Below are 19,987 nucleotides of genomic sequence, written 5' to 3'. Positions count from 1 at the left end.
TAGCTAGATTTCATACCTATGCTTAGCCTTTATGTTCTCAGATCCTTTCATGAGAAATGAAACATAGAGGGCCTCATTTGAAATCATGTGTGTTTGACTGTAAGGCTGCCTAGTTAATAGCAGAGTTTTCTCTGGTTATAGTGCAGCCACTCATTGTTTTGTCTCCTCCAAACATGACCCATAAGAAAAACAAAAAGCAAAAGGCCAGCACAGAACCAGGCAACACATCTGGTAGTGGAATAAATGGGCTGCTCGGCACAAGCCAGAGGGCAAACGTTCTGGGGACACTTGTGGGGGTACAACATTGGCCCTGTTTCCAAGATGCAAGCTCCACCTTCAATCCGAAGGGGTTTTTCAAAACATGCTGCCCCCAAAACCCTAGCTTCGTTTAAAGCCTGGGTCTTATAAAGGTGCCATAAGCGGTCCCATAAGGGTGGCTGTGCATCCCTATAAAAGAAACAAGTATTCTTGAAAATAAATTGAAAGGTGAGGCCTAGCCTCTAAGACGCTCATTCCCGGTGGAGTCAGTAGCTGCATTCCAGACCTATGACATCAATTTGCTCAGTCCTGTAATCTCAAGTTTCCTCCTACAGTATGAGATTGGTATTTTAGAAAGGACTTAAAGACTGCTGAGTCCAAATTTAGAACCTCCAATATTGTAAATTTCCAAATACACAGCTGGCCCTTATCAATGGGGATAAATAATGCCATAATGGGATGTTTTGAGGAGAAAATGACTAATGAATGTGAAAATGTTCTTAGAAACTTAAAAACACCTTGGAACAATTCCCAGCAGTTTCCAGGGTGCTATAAATTTTACAGACATATATCTGACCAAAAATCTTTTCTCTGGCATTAAGCCTGTTCCCTATATATAGCATAGACGGTGATGAAATTGGGGTAGCACAGATCAGTTGTTTTCTGGCCCAGGGCAATAAAGAGAACTAAAGTGAGAGTAAGCATTGGATTTAAAATATTTATACTTGGTGACTCCACGGACTTTATATTTCCACTCTAGCTCTCTCTTCAGATTCCATGATGCCAACTGTGGACACTAGTTGCCGATATTTGGGAAGGGCCTGCAACTTCTGCCACTAGGAGAGCACTCCTTCCACCTCTTAGGTCCCAGTGGAGGACTCTGAGAAGCCTCAGACTCCTCCTACCATTTTCTCATCTCACACACACCTCATTCCAATGGGTGAAGCAAAATGCTGAATAATTGCAGGGTTGTTAAGTAATTTCCAAGAACTTCAAAAATGCACTGTGAGTGCTGAGGCCCATTGTTTTTGTGTTGATCATTCCTGGAACTTTGTATGGGCATACAAGCATGTAATTCTCCTCTTTGGTGCCCTCCTCGTTCTCTGGAGATTTCTATCACTATGGGGTGCCCATCCGTTGTCTGTCCCCACCCCCTTCTGTTGCATCATAGCAGGTTCGTGCCCCTGCTATGATGTTTCACTTGTTATGACTAAATTATATGCCCAGTATCAGGAGTGTCATTTCTGTTCCTGTTCATTTGTCATTCCATGTCTAATAAGGCTCTGGTGGTAATGGGTGGGGACGAGAAGAAGAGCAGCTATTGTTCTTTGCAGACAGACGCGCTCTCCCATGTCTCCCTGGGGCCATGAGCCTCTTTGTGTTCCAACTGGGTCTGCACAATCAGGGCAAGAAGCAACCTCTAGCCTCAGGGTGGGGGAGAAAGGCAGAGGCCACGTTCCTGGAGTTAGGAGGCCACAAGGAAAGAAAGGGACTTCTGTGAAGAGACAGTCCACTTGCCTTGAGGCACCGGAGGAGCAGGGCTGGGGAGGGGCCAACGGAGTGAGGAAGGCGGAGGGTCAGCTCAGCTTGACATGACGCATGGTGCCTTTCCTGGGGTTGAATTTGAGGAACCGAGGAGGCGGTGGTAGTGAGAGTCAGTCTTTCAGAGCACAGGATGGAACAAGAACTCCGGCCACTGACTCTGTCTCATGTATCTACAAGGGCTGAGGAGATTAATGACCCAAGGAGGATGTGATATGGTCCAAAAACTTCTCCTGGATTTTTTCCGCAGGCGCCTGAGCCAGAGGCCAACTGCAGAGGAATTGGAGCAGAGGAACATTTTGAAACGTAAGTGACTAAGCCCATGGCAATCGCTGATGTAGTGGGTGGCTTTGGTTAGTATTTAATTGTGGGCCACAAGGGTTCTGCCTTGTGCCTGTGTGGAAATGATTGAGAATCCCTCTGATGGTTGAGGCTTCATCCTTGCGTGTTAGAACATACAAGACAACCTCCCCATTGAGAAGGCAAATTCTCATCTACTTGGCTCCCTAGAAGCTCACGGACCGGAAGAGGAACCTTCCCTTTAGTGGGCTGTAAGGTCAGAGAAACTGAAAAATTACAGAGAAATTATTATTAAATGATTTGGAGGAGAGTTAGGGTCACCTTTAAGCCAAAATTGGCTTAAAAACAGCAAATACTCTATTGATGGCTAAAATAAGGCAAATAAGCCATTTGAAAACTGGGCCTTAGAAAACATGACTTTCCATTGCAGCTGGCTGCTGTTGATAAAATTCCCCTTCTCTTTTGAACGTTAAAGTCTAAGAAAGCATTTCCAAGTGGAAATGCTCCGTGTCCATCTCTCAGGACTCCCACAACTGGGCCATGGTATGCCGGCCTGATGCTCTCATTCAAGAAAAACTCAGAACTGCCACTGTGCCTGTGGACAGAAAACATAAATGAGCCTCTTGTTTGGTTCAGGACACAGAGATATTTGAATATGTACAGAGAATCCATTTGGTGCTTAAAATATATATGTATAAAACACACAAATTAAACCTCTCGTGGACATCAGTATGCATCAGTTTAGTGGGAGATAGTCAATAATTAAAAATAAAACCTCTCTGCTCACATCTGCTCCATCATTACTGCCACTCTCACCCACGCTTTCCTCAAGATGGTCAACAAATAGTACTTTTAGTTTAATTCATGGCCCTTTTCTCCCCACACACACACCCTTTTCTAATTCCTCTCCGGCATAGAGAAATATCTGCTGTGCAGAGTTTCATAGAAATGCTATGCACGCACACACCCCAAGCACATGAAACCTCAGTTTGAGTGGCTGGGTATTTCCACTTAAACCAAACTAAAGCGTTCTTGATTTTACGTTTTTACCCGTCCTCGTTGTGGTCTTGTGACTTGGTCAGCACTGAATGGTTTGCTGAGGGTGAGCTGTGAACTTCCCCCAGGGAAGGCTGTGGTGGGAGGTTTGTCGTCTGCAGCCCCTCCAGTGCACCCATCTGTGAACTGTTGGCCTTTATCAACATCCTGCCTGCCTGGGCCAGGCCAGCCGCCACTTCCCCAACTCTCAGCGGTGTTATTTTCAGGATTGGCCTTCCTCAGTTCTGAGGGCACCTCATGTATATCCTAGGTCTCTAGGAATTCGTCTATATATTTTTTCTAACCAAGGGATGCCCATAAAAGTTTCTAAGCTTAATATGCTACAAAGTGGGTTAGAACTTTTTCAGATGATTCCCCTGATCAGGGAAGCACTTGGCCTGTGTGATGTCTCCCTTTCTGCCCCAATCTGATACCTGGTCCATTATAATCTTTCCACTATTCAAGAGAAAGAAAAGCAGAAAAGTGTCCATTTATCCCTAAAATCAGAAATCGGGTGCATGTGCTTCCTTCTGTCTCTGCCACTTCACCCCCCGCGCGTGCCTAACACCGATCTGTCATCTTCTGAAGGAATCTCTGTATAATTTACTCAGGGGGCCACACTGTACTTGGGGCCTCCAACCTGACTCCTAAACTGAAAGAAGCTGAAAACTTCCGGGCGATTATTCAGATTTCAGAAAATAGTGCTTCTCTCAGCAGGGGCGAGGGTTTTAGAAAGAGAAGATATAAAGTCCCCAGCTCCCGTCTGGCTTCCTGAAGGCCCCAGCCCCCACTTCTTGCTTGCCCAGATCCGTGGGAGATCACAGGCAGTGGCCTCGTGGTAGGCGTTGATTGCCATCCAGAAACACTGAGCTCTTAGAGACAGTTGCTTGAGTCTAGTAAGCCTGGGGGGCTTAGAGTCAGGGGACCAGAGTGGGCTTAAAAGATTGTCACCTGGTTCCTTTTCGTCCTTTCCCCTCTTCTTTCTTGTCTTGTTCAAACAGCTGCAGATTAAAGAACTGCTTGGCCAAATTCAAACAGGTTGATCATTTCTGTGTCAAAACTTTTTGGAGAGGAACTTATTTTTCCCATTAGTTCTTATTTTTTTCCCTGCATCCTGGAACTTTGTTTTCTTAAATAATTTTTTTTAACCTCGTCTGCTTGTCAAACAAGAAGTGTTTAGTGGTATAAGAAAACACCTCAAGCCGTGTATTCTAAAACTTATTTTCTGGGCTTTCAGTCATTTGAGAAACCATCTCTCTGAGGATACTGGAGAGTGGTACACAGAGACGTCATCCTTGGGTGATGGAGCTTGAGAGGCTGCCTCTGGCTCCCAGCCCCACCCTGCCCAGCCCAGGTGGCACTTGCTTTGTTCAGCAGCCAATGAGACACTGTGCACGTTTGAGCACATAATGAGCTCACTCTGATGGTGGTAGTAGATGATGACAACGTTGTGGGCCTTTCTTGGCCTGTCCTCCCAGTTGCCTAATGGGGTTGTCTTGGTACCCTCAGCCTGAGAATTCATGACCTTGCGTTTGTAAATGGCTTTGAACTAAAGGTATAGATGCCATGGGTGGTAGCTTGGGGCCCTGCCCCTCAGAGGGACCAAAGAAAGGCCCATCAGAGATGAAGGCTCTGTGCTTGGTCACAGAATGCTGACCTTCATGGCTGGGAAAGGGGGCCTGTAGGATGAGGAGGCCCCGACTAGAGTCTGAGGCCAGTAACCCGTAATGAGGAGGAGGGCCGGCCCCAAGCAAAACATGACAGGGGAAGAGGCAGCGTGTTCTAGTGAGACAACTGTTTGTCTGACTAACTAGCCGTGTAGGGTGTGACCAGCCACTTCACTCCCCTGGGCTTTCACATCCTCATTTACAAACAGTGGTAGACTAGGTGGTCTCTCGGCCTTTTATGGTCCTAATAGCCTGTGAGTCTATACATTTTAATCAAGTGTCTTGCCCTGCCTCCTGGGCACCCACCATCCAGACTAGACGTCTCCTCCCATCCTCCCTCCCACCTGCAAATACACCTGTCTGGGGTCTCCCTTCTTCTGGGTCTTGCTGTCTGCCTCCCGATTTACCTCCGATAGATTAGTTCATACTAAGATATTAATGGCTGACTAGTTTAATGGGTTTTTATCCAAGAGAATTTGCATATTTAAAGGGAACTCTGGGAGGGAGAGAGGATTTTTAAATCCACAGGAAAGCGCTCTCACGTTGGGGTTTGGAGCACTGTGGAGCCAACTGCAGCAGGGACCTCTGGGGACCTTGGCCCACTGAAGGATGTGGGCATTTCTTGTGCTGCCCCCATACAGGATCCTGAGCCCCAAAGGCAGGCAGAGCAGCAGCCAATTCGTGCCCCTGGGGGTTTCACTCAAGGGCCTGAGTTCTGCTCTCACCTGCCAGCATCCCTTCTAGTGGGAGGTGTTGCCACCGGCAGCGTGAGTTGGGTGTGGTTGTGTTTGCTGCTGTGAGAGCTGGCAGGGAGGGGCAGGGCGGGACCCCACTTCTGTGCACAGGGGCTTCCCTCTTTTAAAGATCTGTCCTGTACTGAGGTAGCTGGATTGCAAGTGTGCACTGATAACGATAAGTTAAGTTATTGAAACATCATCTAATAACAGTGATTTCAAAATGGGAGAACGAGTGCCCGGGGTGCTCTTAATGCACCCTATGCCAGATCAACTGGAAGCAGCTTCCTTGTCCTAATGCCATTCTAAATTCAGTGGGTGAGAATCACAGGCCTTCTTTGGCACAGGTTGACTTCCGTGATTTCCTTCAAGCTAGACAATGTAATGCTTATATCCATGCTTCCCTTCCAAGGCCCAGAAGGAAAGTGATGTACCTGAGGTCGTTCAGGTAGCTTAAAGGAGAAACAAGCCCACGCTGTCTGCCCCGCAGATCCCTGCTCTCTTCCCCAGGTCTTTTACCTATGGCTCTATAAACATCTGATGAATAACTCACCCCACATATTAAACTGAGAACGTTTAGGCTCGCAGTCTGCTCTAAGACACTCCTTAAAAGTCTAGATGCAGGCAGTTGTATCCCACGCTCTGGCCTCACACGTGTTCTGTGGACTTCTTGGAAGATTCAAAGAATTAATGGAATCAGGGCTTGCGAAAGGTGAGCGTTTTGAAATTCCTCTTCCTGCAGCCAGCCTTGCGTTTGGCAGTAGCTGTGCCTCCTTTTGTTCCTGCAGCAGGTGACAGGCACCCCCGAGGGGCCAGTCTTCTGTTCTACCCCACAGTGCACCAGACACAAGGCCGCATCACAATGAGCCCCCTTCAGTTGCCATGAGGCTCCAGGCAGAGTTGAGCGAGGCCCAAGGCTTGTCCAAAGAAGGGAGCCTCACCTCTCCCCAGATGCCCTTGTCACTACTAACAGCACCCCCACGCCTTTAGGACCCACCTCCTTGCGTCTTGGCCACATTTCTCAACTCAGCATTTCCTGAGACTTGAAACCCCAGGTGACATAAAGAAAACAGAATAAGGTCAACCTGCTCATCACCAATTTGAAATAGTGGAGGCAGTTTGGGAAGCACCCCCGCAACAGAAGGGTGGCCGGGACAGGGACAGGAGCTCTCTCTTCCCCCTTGCAAACTGTGGGGTGCTTGGCCTAGAGCCTGCAAAGGTTCAGGGATGTACCTGTGTGCCACGCTGTTTAGCAAAATCAAAAGCATCTTAAATGTTTCTTTCAGCTCGGAATGAACAAGAGGAACAAGAGGAGAAAAGAGAGATCAAGAGGAGGCTAACTCGAAAGGTGAGGTGGTGCTCCGTGCCTCCAGAGCTGGGCCAGGGGAAGGTGGGCCACCCTCCGCTCCTGCGCCCCCTCTTGGTCACTCAGCTGCCTGGCCCGTTGGAGGCAACATTAGTGGTTCCAGTCCTCGAGTGTCAGAGCATGCAGCTCTCCCGACTCCACAGGACCTCTCCAGGGGACAGTGTTCCACTCAGTTTCATGACCTTCAGTCCCTTTGACTGGTGACAATCTATGTTACTTGATTTTGTGACACTCACCTCCTCCAAGCAACTTGATGTCAGGTGCATTATATTTTCAGTTACAGTGAACATTTTATTTTTAAAACTTCACTCTAACCCCATTAAGCAATTGGAAATTTACTATCAAAATCAATAGTTCAGGGGCCGGTCTGGTAGCATAGTGGTTAAGTTCACGCACTCTGCTTTGGCAGCCCGGGGTTTTGTGGGTTTGGATCTTGATCATGGACCTACACACCGCTCATCAAGCCATGCTGTGGAGGCATCCCACATGCAGAATGGAGAAAGATTGGCACAGATGTTAGCTCAGGGACAATCTTCCTTACCAAAAAAAGAAAAAAAGATCAGTAGTTCAAATATAAGTAGTTATTTACTAGGACCCTGGGAAAGCATGCATGTTCCTTGTCTCCCTGATACGATTTCTTACCTATTCCCTAGGAACTATTTGACTTTATTATGCAAAATCCAATTTGAATTACTGAATTAGGAGAATGCCAAAAGTACTAATAAATGTAATGAAGATGTTTGAAAAGCACTTAGATAAAAGTCATAAAGCCAGAATTCTTATATGTTTTTAACCCCCAAAATAGATGGCTTAGCAATGCAGTGTAGCCCCAAATGATTTTAATTCTATATGAGTGGCCTCTTCAATAATAAACTCTTATTTGAGGCCATTCTTGGAGGATATTGACAAGTTTAATTAATTGATGACACATAAGATAAATACTCTATTCTGTCTGACTAGAGTGTTTTCAATCAGCGTCCTACAGTGACTATCTTGAGAGAAAGATACTCAAATCTTAGAGACAGTTAGGAGACCCATTAAAATTAATTTTAAAAGGTTTATTAATGGATTTTTCTCCCTAGAAATACTATGCAGAGGAAGAAATTCAGAGATCCTAAAATATCATACCAATTATTAAGGTGATGATTTGTGCTCCTCAACACTTTCTCTCCCTTAGAGTGTCCCATACATCTGGTGACAAGCCAAATGCCATCCCAATTAAAAGGAGTAGGATAAACAAGTCCCTGAAAGGCAAGTGACACCTGGTGTCCCCCTGGTGGGGACTAGAATAAGAGCTCAGTGACCTCACTTCATCAGGCACCCTCACCCCTGTCAGGGCCTGATGCTTACACCCTTGAGACTGCTCAGTCTTTGGATGTGGGGCATCCTTTCTCCCAAGACTGAGCAGTGAGAAAATCGGGGAAAGGCATCAGGTTGTTCTAAGTGTGTCTTTGAAATGACAGGTTTCAAAAGGAGGCTGGTGCTACCCCCTCATGTCTGACATAGAAAGGTCTAGACATTCAGAAAAATTCTCAGATTTTCATAAAGTTCCTTAGTGTTGATTGCTGGGACCCCAAAATTGTCCTAAACTTTATGGTTTCTTGCTAAAAACTAGTCATAGGAAAATACTTAGATATGTATTTAATTCTTATCTCTTTAAGAAAGGTATACGATTTTGCAGAGAAAACCTTGGCTAATTGATTATTTGGCAGGAGAGGGAGAGAGAGGAGAGTTCCCTCCCACACATCTCCCCTAGGATAGAGGATGCTAGGGATAAGCACCCCCAAATGGCCCCTAGTTTTTGCAGGCCTTCAAGACAAGATAAATGCCTCTTCCTCCTCCTGGTTACCTCTCCTTCCTTCTCCCAGGAAAACGGCCTTGTGATTTCAGCGTTTGCCCTCCCCTGGGACTGGCTTGGTGAATTAGAATTCATGAGCTTGAGTGAAGGGATAACTGTTAATAAGGGAGAGACTGGGGGAAGCTTTCACAGAGATGTGGTGCCAGCCAGCAGTTGGGGAATCCCTGTCACCTCCTGGCTCTGGGCAAGTTCTCTTCCTCTTGAGCCTTTATCATACCAAGACCAGATGCCACTGATGGTGGCTGCTGCTCAGTTACTTCCCCTCAGCCCGAAGATTTCCTCAATATGGTTCTAATTAATTTTAATGTATTGAGAAAAATAAAACACAGTAGCTGCTGCTGAGAGCAACAGACCAGTCATTTTCTTTAGCCAAATTGAGACTAAGCTAAAAAGTATATGCTTTCTGTTTTAATAAATCCCTGCCTCCCCCTCCCCCAAAAATGCTAGCTAGCTAGCTAAATGGATGGACGGATGGGAGGAAGTGAGGAAGGAAGAAAGGAAGGAAGGGGGGTAGGTGGGAATGAGGGAGGGAGGAAATGCACTTGGGTTGGGTTGTATTAATAGTGGAATTTGGGTCTCAGTTTACTCTTTTGTTGAGTATTTGGTTGTAAATGATGTTATTGCTGCCATAGATTGAAACATAATGCTGCCAACTCCTGCACCCCACCCCTTCTTCCACCCAATCATCCCCAGACAACCAACTTTGGCCACAAAGATCATTTCCTTAGCGTCCGAGGAAGGACTTTGGGTTCATGTGCCCGGAGGGCCACATCCAGCGGTGAGCCTGAGGCACATCTCCTGGGCCCCATGTGTTCAGGGGCGTGAGCCCACGTGCACAAAGAAGAGTCCTGGCAGCCGTTGGTTGGTTGGTTCGCACACCAGCTGAGACTCACCCAGCAGAAGTCAGTCCCCCCAACACTCACTGCCTCATACCACTTGGGCTAGTGCCTTATCGACTGGGAGAGGCTGTGTCTAAGGCCCACACAGGATTCAGGCATGAAAAATCATCCCTGACCTTCAGAGCTAGTTTTCTAAGTTCACTCCAGACTCTGCCACAGGCAGTAAAATCCAGATCATGATTTCCAGAAATATAAACTAGAAATTCCATGCTTAACAACCTTTCTCACGTCATGGTGCACTTAAAAATGAATACTATTTATCTAACACCCCAGGGTAAACCTTGCTAGTCCTTAGAAACACAAACTGGGATGAATTTGAATAGGAGTCCTTATTTGTCTGGGGTAAATATGGTAAACATTAAATGTTTGTATATATTTTAAAGGTAGTACAAAAGCTCCCTGCACTCACATTTTGGGAAACACATTCTGGAGTCAGGATGGGCCGCCATTTTTGTTTATAGCAACCCCACCTACTGAGCCTGGGAAATCTGTGGTTTCCTGCTACAGGCCACCACTGATGCCAAAATGTCCTGTCCCAGGCAAACCAGGGCCACCTCAGGACAGAGTGGACCCACTTTGAGGGGGAACTACACGCAGTCTAGGCAAGTGGACCAGTAGTGGCACAGTCTGGTTGGCCTCTGATCTCCAGATCTTCCCACCATTGGCCAGAGGGGAGCTGCACGCTGCCTTGGTCCTGTCCAGAGACTAGCAGTACCCATCACCATTCTATTTAATACCAGCCAAGCAATCATCTAATTATGCTGTTCCATTGTAGGCTAGTTGGCAGCAAGTTGGAACATTCTGGCACCAGCCAAAGGTGTATGGCAGCTGCATGATACAGAGTCAAAACAGCCAGGGTAGTTTGGAATCACTTGTGTGTGTTTGTTTTAGAGGCCTTTGTGGTAAGATTCTATCTGACTGCATCTTCTATTAATAGAATTAAATACAGTCTAGGGCTTGGAGGAGAAATTGCTTTTAAATAACATCAGTTAAACATGAAATGACAGCATCCTAAAGAGAGAGCAACTGTGTTGCTCCAGAAGAAATAAACCTAGTGACAGGAAGAGATAATAGAAATGTCAGCCTATGTTGTTCAAGTACAAAGGAAGGGTGCTGGTGGGTGACACTGGAAGGTGGTTAAATAAATATGAATTTTCCTTTTACTTGTTTCATTCACCGCAGACCCACCCAGAAGGCCCATCCCGGGTCTTCCTTGGCATACATGCGTTTGTGGACTCACCTTTCATTTGAAGTTCTTGAGGAGCAGAGTCTCTTCTGACCTCATAAATCAACATATTCCCGTTTCTGCATACCCCAGAGTTTGTGTCCTGTTTGGTCACACACTTTTTTGTGTCTAAAACACACATGTGTTAAAATTATTTACAAACTCATCTTTCAGAGAACACTAAATCTGACACACAGATGTGGACTCACAAATCCAAAATGTGACAAAATCATTGTAAGATTCCTGTCACCTGATGACAGAAGTAAGACAGTCACGGGAAAATCCATAACGGACACCCACACGCACATACAGAGACGAGCTGCTGGTAGAGACCCAGACGCTGCACTGTTATTAAGAAAGAGACAGCCTGGCTGTCTATCTGGATAGGCCTGGAGGTAGTTCAAGGGATAATAAAGCTCTTCCTTAGAGTTCTGGAAAAGTCCCAGGTCCAGGAGTCAGGAGCCCCGGGGCCCCCACCTGAGCCCTGTGCCTTGCTCGCTGGGTGGTCTCTCTGCTGCCTCTCGGGACCTCATTTTCCACACCTATCAATTCCCGGACAGACCAAGCGATCTAAGCTTCTCTGGTTGACTGCATCTGTCTCCCTCCCTCCCTGCAGCTCAGCCAAAGGCCCACAGTGGAAGAACTTCGGGAAAGGAAGATCCTCATCCGCTTTAGCGACTATGTGGAGGTGGCTGACGCTCAGGACTATGACCGCAGGGCCGACAAGCCGTGGACCCGCCTCACCGCTGCCGACAAAGTAAGCAGAGGGGCGAGGAGAGGGGGCGGCCAGTCCTCATGCTTTGGTTTGCCCCCATAGTGGCTTTCTCACTCACTGCTGGGGAGCCTGTATTGAGATCAGCAGCCAGGCCATGGTCACAGTCTCGGTAATGGGGCATGAAGTGCCCGCTGGGCAGGCTGACAGAGCTGCTTCCCGACACCTTTCCCCAAGGGCTCCAGATGATCTGCGGATAGGTCACTGAATTGATTCCTCACTGCTCTGGAGAAGGCACAAGACAGACACGTAAAATTGTGCTGCTTTACAGGAGGAGGAAAGGCAGCGTGAGAGCCTGTGCCGGAAAAACAGAATAGCACTTGTCTGGGCACAGAGCAGTTCAAGAGCGCAGGCTCCTGGCTCATCACAGACCTCCTGTGCAGAGGACACTGTCCTTGGCACCCAGCGCGGCTTCGAAAAACTAAAGGAGACAAAGTCGCTGTGTTTGCAGTTCTCGTAACCTAATGGGAGAAGTAGGAGACAAATCACAGAGACAGCGAGACCTGCCTCGCTACACAGAACTCTGATCGATTTGGAAAACAAAGACGAATAATAATCGGAGGCTGAGCTTTTTTCAGAAGAAATGCAGTGATGCCAACGATAAGTCATTCTCATCTGTCCATTGGACCATGTATCAAAATGAACCTCTGCATGGTAATCCTTTGTGATTCTAGTCCCGTCACCATGAGGAACTGGAGAGCTAAGGGCTTTTTTTAAAAAAGTCTAAAATAATGACTGTCCAATGTGCAAGTGACAATGAGGAGACTCTGGGGTACACTTAAGGACCTTCCCCTGGAGTCCTGCTTTTGCCTCCTCCATTCTGGGGGCCAGTGGCCTCCGTACACGGGATACAGGAGGTGGTCTACAGCACAGCCTCTGGCAGGATCCAGAAATTGCAGGAAACGGGAGCACAGGGAAGCTACTGTTCTTGGGTGGGACTGATGTGGCCAGAGGCAGAGAGACCTCCCAGAAATGCCTCTCACATGCTGGGTCAACCCCACAGATCCTAATGAATGGAAAACTCCACCCTCGCCTTAAACATAGCACTCATCTCTTCCCTGTACGGGAATTTGTGGTGAGCGACCCCAGGAACTGCCACCACCATGCACAGGACAGACAGACGCAGTCCAGCAGGCAGTGTATCATGTAAATGTGAACAAGGAAGGGGCCCTGGCCTTGTTCTCTGATGTTCACACTTTGACTGCAGCCTCCTTCCTTACCAAGGATGAGGGTGTCAGCACATGTCAAGGGAACGTACGAGATGTCTCCACATGCACGAGTTCTGAGTAGCTGTTAGGCAGGGATCCATCCAGTTCTCAAAGGCTGCTGGGGACAGAAGAACAGGAAGGGGTTCCCCCCTGAAGTTCATAAACAGGCACTTAAACCCGAGGATGCCTTCTTTCCCCAGGGGGAGCCACTCTGCTCCTACGTAAAGACTTTTCCATCCTCAGACTCTCGGTGCCTCGATATGTTCCCATCGAGCAAATATCAACCTTGGAAGGAGCTCTGGGAAAGGGCACATGTTGAACATTGCAGCCCCCGAGGAAGAAGGGAGGTCTTCTTCAACCCCAGAGGTTCTTCTAGTCCAATCCCTCCTCACGTCTCCTTGCAGTCTGATTGCCCAGCCTCCCCGCTCGGCTGCAGCCACATCTGTGAGCATGCTGTAAGGATGCAGTTATTCAGGGTTATCTCAGAATATCTGAGCTTATTCAAAACGTATCCCGCACCCTTTATGGTGAAATATATCACCTGAGTCAATACAGTTATAAAAGAGCGAAGGCTTTATCCATCACAGAGAAAGGAGGAGCTCGCCATCTCCCGTTCCCTTAATTTGGTTGGGAAATTTGATCCACTCCTTCTAGAGGTGTCCATCTTGAGGCACCTCTGTGCCTGTGATGAGCTAAGGAAGATGAGAGGTTGACATTTAAATGTGTACTGGGGAGCCCAGGAGTGTGGGGCAGGGGCACACGCACTATGGATGCCTAGCTGGACCAGCTCTGTCAAGACAGGACGACAGAGATGCTCTGAGTGAGAGCCCAGATATCATCATTTGCCCTTGACACTTAGGAGGAGGGGGGATTCTTAGTAGGTTCTAAAGGATGTCTCAGATGATTTCTTTCCACTCAGTGGAAGAATCCATCTTACACATTTGTATGGCTTTGTCGAAGAAAGAAAATAGTTCAACATAAAATAAAAAGTGAACTTCTTTCCATCTGCCTTCTCTGCATATTCATGGGCTTCTCTTCATTCCAGGCTGCCATTCGAAAGGAGCTCAATGAATTTAAAAGCACTGAAATGGAAGTTCATGAATTGAGTAGACATTTAACAAGGTTAGTATGGAGTTGGGTTTTTCCCCCTCAAATTGTAATATTTAAAACTAAATATTACATACTATTAAATATTACAAACTAAACTATCCAGTCTGCGTCTGGATCACAGGTGGTGTGGTAGGTGCACTGGGGGAGAAGATAGAAGAAAGGTTGATATGAAGTTCCACTGTGGTTCTTGAAACTAGGGGAAGGAGCAGGAAAGGCCCAGGCTAAAAGCAGCTTTCTGAAAGACTGGTATTTGTCTGTTTGTTTGGTTTTTTTGTGTTTTTTTTTTTTGTTGCTGTGGAAGATTGGCCCTGAGTTAACATCCACAGCCAATCTTCCTCTTTTTGCTTGAGGAAGATTTGTCTGCACCAATCCTCCTCTATTTTGTATGCAGGTTGCCACCACAGCATGGCCACTGATGAGTGGTGTAGGTCCACACCTGGGAACCGAACCTGGGCCACCAAAGCAGAGCACACTGAACTTAACCTCTAGGCCACCGGCGCTAGCCCTGAAAGCCTAGTTTTTAACTCATCCAAACTAATGATCTAAGGGCCAGTAGGGCCACTGAAGATCTAAACCCCAAAGTGGGTTTTCATGAAAGCTGAAGCTTAAGAGGAAAGATCATTGCCCCCATTTACAGCCAGTGAGCAGAGGCCAAACCTGGGCAAAATGCCAAATCTGGTACTTCCAAAGTGGGTTCACTTCTGTGATTCTGTGTCATCCTCCCAGAGAGTCTCGTACGGTGCTATCTGAGGGGGAACTGATGCACGGAGAGATTTAAGGGGCTTGTATAAGGTCACATGGCTGGTTAGTGATGGAGCCACCGACTGAATTTTCATGACTCTCCCCTTTATGAGCCTTTAGAGGGGCAGTGCCTGGACTCAGACTCGGAGGGTCGAGGGTGGGTTCTCCACCTTGTGCTGAGTCCAGGCTGAGGGCATGGGCTGAGTGCCACCAGGGCCACCCCATGGGGCCCCGAGGAGCTCCAGATTAAACCATTCCAAAAGCCAAGGTGAATCTCGTGGGCCTCAAGGATGGGAGGAGTTCTGTGGCGACGTGCCTTTGGTTGGAGATTTAAAGCTCCCCGTCGCTGTCAGAGATAAGGAATCTGAGGATGGGAAGTTTGGGCTGTTGAACCTGACATCTTTGACAGCCCCTTGGTCTTAATTATTTGTTTTCCCAGGTTCCACCGACCTTAACCGTCGAATTCCTCTTGAGTGCTATGCTGTCTTCAAAACATAAATTTATAAGAACCATAAGTGCTGGTATTTATTCACTTCCCCATCACGATGTAAATCTTCTGAACTGCCTTTTTTAAAAAGAAGAAGAAGAAAAATAAAAGGAAACACAATCAGGATTCTATTTGTGAAAACACGATGGTGACTGCTCCGTGGTCAGAGCTGCTGGGACCACTGCTGGTACCGAACTGTATCCCGTCCCCAGCAGGGCCGAGGGCACCGGCACAGCCTCACTGAAGACTTCCTGGCACTCGGAGCAGCCCTGGTCCTCTGCGGCCAGGCCTGGCAGGTGCCCCATTCAGTTAGGCTCCAGTGAACCTCTTCCTCGAAAATGTCTGTCACCTGAGTCCAAAGAAAGCTGAGGCGGTGGGTTTGGCCTGGGGATGATCGTGCAAAGTAAATGATCTGGTTGGCCTTCTAGACTTGGCCAAACACACTGGCTCCAGGCATGGCATCTGGTTTGGGGGCCCCTTAAGAGAAGGATGTTGAGAGGGAGCACTGTTTTCAGTTGCCCCTGTCCTTTCTCTCCCTTCAGCCATCATCCACGCAGTGAACAAAAGGGAAGAGCCCTTTTCCGGGGGAGTCTGGTTGACTGCCGGTCCTGACAGTGTGTGCGCTCCAGGTGTGGAAGGCTGGCACTGAGCACCCGTCCTGTCCCCTCCGACTGAGCTGAGCTGCCTTCCAGGAAGCTCTGGTTTAGAAGGGGAAAGTTGTCATCTGTTCAGTTCAAACTAATTGACCCATCATATCAAAAAAGCCAAATGTCACAGGTGATCTTACACACACAGCCAGCCACTGCTAAGGTCCTTCTGTGGTGGTCGTGAGTATGAATGCAAGGGCGTGCGCCTGTTGAGGGCACAAAGGCTGGAGTAAGAAACTGCTTGGCTAATGTTCCTCATTTTCTCTGCGTGCCCCAGGGCCAGTGACTGTATGGCTTGGAAGTTAATGGCCTCTGAGTATAGGACCAGTGCATGCAGGCCAGGAACCATTCCTTAAGGACTGGCTTTCCAGTCACTGATGGACTGGTACTACTTGATAGCCTTCTAGTCTCCTTTTTTTTGCACTGAAGAGTTTCTATGGAGAAGCCCCAGGGTTCAGCATATCCAGAATCGTGCAAACATCAGCCTTGCCTGCAATGCTGTACCTTCCCGCTCCTGTTATCCAGAGAGAATCCTTCCTCTCCCTCATGATGCTGGTGAGAGGCATGATTACACATTTGAGATGTATTTCTAACTGTCCTCCTCACTTGGGACCACAGGAAAGAGGGCTCTGTTGACAGGGCAACACCGAGGGTAGGATGTACAGAGAGAGGAAGGACAACTCCCAAACCCTAACAACTATCTTAATAAGGCCACTGCAGCTGCTTTCGTTTTGTTTTCCTTCCTGACAGAGCTTGTGGGGCCCTCCATCGCAAAGCTCTGCCTGGCCTCCTGCAGTGGTCTCATAGTTACCACGATCTTTCCAGGTGATGGCTCGCGCTCCACCACACATGCCCAGAATTTAGAAAGATGCCAGTTTGGCCTTCACAAAAAAAGAGTTAACCACTCCCCACCCTGAACCATGGGGGAAGCACGTGACTCTTGGGATGCACACCCATCAATGAGGCCATTTAATGTTCTGCAGGCATGAACTGCTCCTGTGGCCAGCAGTAACCCAGGAGTGGTGCATATTTTGGGGGGAGCTCAGGGCAGCTTTTGAGGCAGTGGCCAGCAGCTGTGGCAAAGCTATCAGATGCTTTCCTCGCACCCCCTGGAGCGAGCCCACCACTGCCCACCCCCAGGAGTCCGCCATCACTGGGTCCTTTTTTTCTTTGAATGTTGAATCTCAATAGTTACTGCCGTGGGGAGAGGTATCGTTCAGGGAAAATGTGGTCAGGATTTTAGTGTAGCTGTAAACACCGTCTTCCCAAAAGGCTTACTGACATTTGAATGTGCAAATGGTATGACGAGATGTAGGGCTCTTTCGTTTCATTCCTCTATGGCAGGCACATGTTCCAGGCGGAGGAGCCTGCCTTGCCAGGGGCTGAGTCTGAGCTTTCTCTATCTCACAGCTGTGCGGCAGGTGGCCCGCAGCACCTGGCATGGCAGTCAGGCCTTCCCCTGGCCCAGGAGCGAGTCCTAAGGGAACTCATTCCACTGCCTGGACTTCTCCTACGAAGGCCAGGGGCTTCTCTGCTGGCCTTGGTTCTTGGGCCTTTCAGATTCCCAGGGAACATGACGCCCAAGTCAGTGTCGCTGCAGCCAGCCAGGTTTTCCACCCAAAGTGCAGTCCGCCTAGTGTTGCAGTCCACTTGGTGCATGGAAGAAATTGAACACAGTTTCTACTTCTCTTCCTGCAGAGCACCCTTTTCCAGAAGTCACCCGCACAGAGATAGGGGGGCACCTCCCATGCCACTAAAACTCCTCCACCATCGAAGTGGCTACTTGCAGCCCATTGTAAGTGGCTCAGCATATTCAGTAGACCACAGGGCGGGCCCTCTGCTGTGTCTTTCTTGAAATCTTGAGGTCTTTCTAGAAATCTATCCAAATTTCTTTTTTGCCACATTGTTACAACAACTGAAAAATGTGTGTTACCTTCAAAGATGACAATTTGACATTAATTAGGGAATAAAAAGAGAGATGGGTTAGGTGGTTTAAAATGCATCTCTTTTCTAAGAAAGCTGTAGTTTTCAAGTTTTATCTCGTGTGTATAAATTCCCAGTTCAGCCTTTTGTCATTTGGATTAGCATGAGAGGCAAAATGTGAAATTTCTCAAATCAAAACGCTTTCCTCTCAAAATTAGACATTGGCCCGACCTCCCACCCACTCCATGACAGAAGAGACAGCCATCTGCCTACATACTCTCTCGAAATTGCTGATATATCCCCACCCCCTCAAAGGCCCTCAAAGCCGTGTAAAACTTTTAAAACTTTAGCCTTTATGTCAGATTAGAGAAACCAAACAATGTGACGGTAGATGTGACGAAAACCTCTGAGTTTATTTTTCTCCCGCTTATGAACGTGTATTTATATTTGCCGAATGAAACTCGTGGTGTGTGCTTCGATGAATGGAATTTCAGACTCTCCCTGTGCACAGCCAGTGGGCGAAGGTCACCTTAAACGACTTTTTCTTCTCATTCGTCTGTTCATCCCCAAACCGGTTGCTTTTTCCACTTGCTTCCCGGGTGTCTGTACATAGTTCGTCTTTGTATGGGAGCGCTCTCCCGTGTTCTAATTTAACAGATGACGGGCTGTATGAGGAAGAACCATGTAAATAGAGTACAAAGTAAACTGGATCTCTATGGCCTAGGTTTTGTACATACAGAAACTGCATGGTATTTAAATTACTGTTTGTCTCTGATGATGTATGCAGTTTCTTTAAAAACAAACCAAAAAAAAAAAGTCTAAAAAAAAATCCTTGACTCCTGTGTGTTTTATCAGCCACCAGCAGGAACCGCTGAGAATACTATTTGGCTGGGGACGGGGGTAGGTCCCCTCATCAGCAAAAGAGTAAGAGTTACGGAGATACAGGACCACCTCAGGGAGCTGGCATTAGTGGGGGAGGAAGGATTCTTGCACATAGGCTAACTGTCTAGATAATTTTTGTATGCTAGGACCTTTTTCTTCCCAAGGTTTTTTTAAGAATATCTAAAATGTACTGCCCAACTGTCTTTTAATAATCCGGGAATGATGAATATAAATTAACTTGTTACAGCACTCAGAATCGTGTCCGTAGTGTCAGATATCAGACAGCCTTACGCAGCAGCAATGCCCTGGGGGACCTTTGCGGGGTCACTGCCCGGAAGCAAAAGCCCCAGACGACTTTGCTCTTTGAATACTTACATCTGTCTCCTTTCTTGAGAAGCCTGAGTCCTGTAAAAAGAAGCCTTTGTCCTGTAAAGCAAAGAGCTTTCTCTCGTAACCTTTGGGTCCTAACTTACCTTTTGGAGGTTTTGAGGGAAGCAGAAAGGGCTGCAGTGCTTGCTGGCTGCATTTAAGGTGGGTGACCTTGCTGGGTGATAGATCCTTGGTCTGGCAACGTAGGCAGGTGGCTCTGGGAAAGAAAGAGGAGGCTAGCATGGCGCTGTTCCCCTGCACCATTGCCAGGAATCACCGGGGGGGTCTTGTTAAAGGGCAGATGCCAACTCGGTCTGGGGTGGGGGGCCTGAGAGTCTGCTTTTCTGACTAGCTTCCAGGACATGCTGATGCACTTGGTCCTAGAGTCCCATTTCTGAGTAGCAAGGGCTTGGGAGTACAATCCAAAGGGAACCGCTTTTCCTTTGCCTGGGGATCTCCAGCCTCGGAGAAATGGAATGACTGTATGTGCTGCTTATTTCTTTGCTGAGCAGCAGCCGCAAAGCCCCCACTGGGTTCCAGCATCCTGCAGCATTGCATCAGAATATCTGCGCAGGCTCTCGCCTGTGCAGGCCGAGGGTTGCTGGAGCAGGAGTGGTCACAGGAGAGAGGGCCTGTGGTTTGCAGAAAGGATTTCAGCTTTCGAGCTAAGAGCTTCTCCCTCATTTTGCGACCTCCTCCCCTTCAGAGCACTCTGACCTTAATAAGTCTAACCTGTAGAACTTGACTGCGGTTATGTAGAGGAGTGAAAAGGCTAAAGACAGCTTTGGTAGAACCCCAACAGGCTCTGCCTTGCAAGAGGGAAGGAAACTGGCCATCATCCTAAGAGGGAGCCCTTTCCAAAGTAAACAAGGTCACAGCTGCACAATCTCAGTAGGCAGAGGTGCCTGCTTTGTCCCTCCTCGGCTGTTTACACCATCCTGGGACAGAGAACTAGTGTCTCTGC

General features: G+C 47.8%; 1 protein-coding gene across 6 annotated transcripts in view; it reads left to right on the top strand.

Annotated features, from left to right (window-relative positions):
• The window catches only part of PHACTR1 (phosphatase and actin regulator 1), a 287,803-nt gene extending 269,151 nt beyond the window's left edge, over nt 1–18,652 (top strand). For 4 of the 6 annotated variants that reach the window (XM_046640772.1, XM_046640775.1, XM_046640773.1 and 1 more), the window contains exons 9-13: nt 2,051–2,106; nt 6,823–6,884; nt 11,501–11,641; nt 13,910–13,986; nt 15,155–18,650. In XM_046640772.1, coding sequence (XP_046496728.1) covers nt 2,051–2,106; nt 6,823–6,884; nt 11,501–11,641; nt 13,910–13,986; nt 15,155–15,170 — 352 coding nt within the window. In that variant the 3' untranslated portion in view covers nt 15,171–18,650. Of the gene's footprint in view, nt 1–2,050; nt 2,107–6,822; nt 6,885–11,500; nt 11,642–13,909; nt 13,987–15,154 lie in introns of all 6 variants that reach the window. The other 2 variants (XM_046640771.1, XM_046640770.1) reach the window with 1 other exon arrangement.
• The last annotated feature ends 1,335 nt before the right edge of the window (nt 18,653–19,987 follow it).

The sequence above is a fragment of the Equus quagga genome, chromosome 15 (genome assembly GCF_021613505.1).
Source record: "Equus quagga isolate Etosha38 chromosome 15, UCLA_HA_Equagga_1.0, whole genome shotgun sequence".
Lineage (NCBI taxonomy): Eukaryota > Metazoa > Chordata > Mammalia > Perissodactyla > Equidae > Equus > Equus quagga.
This window is presented reverse-complemented; position numbering and strand designations above follow the sequence as displayed.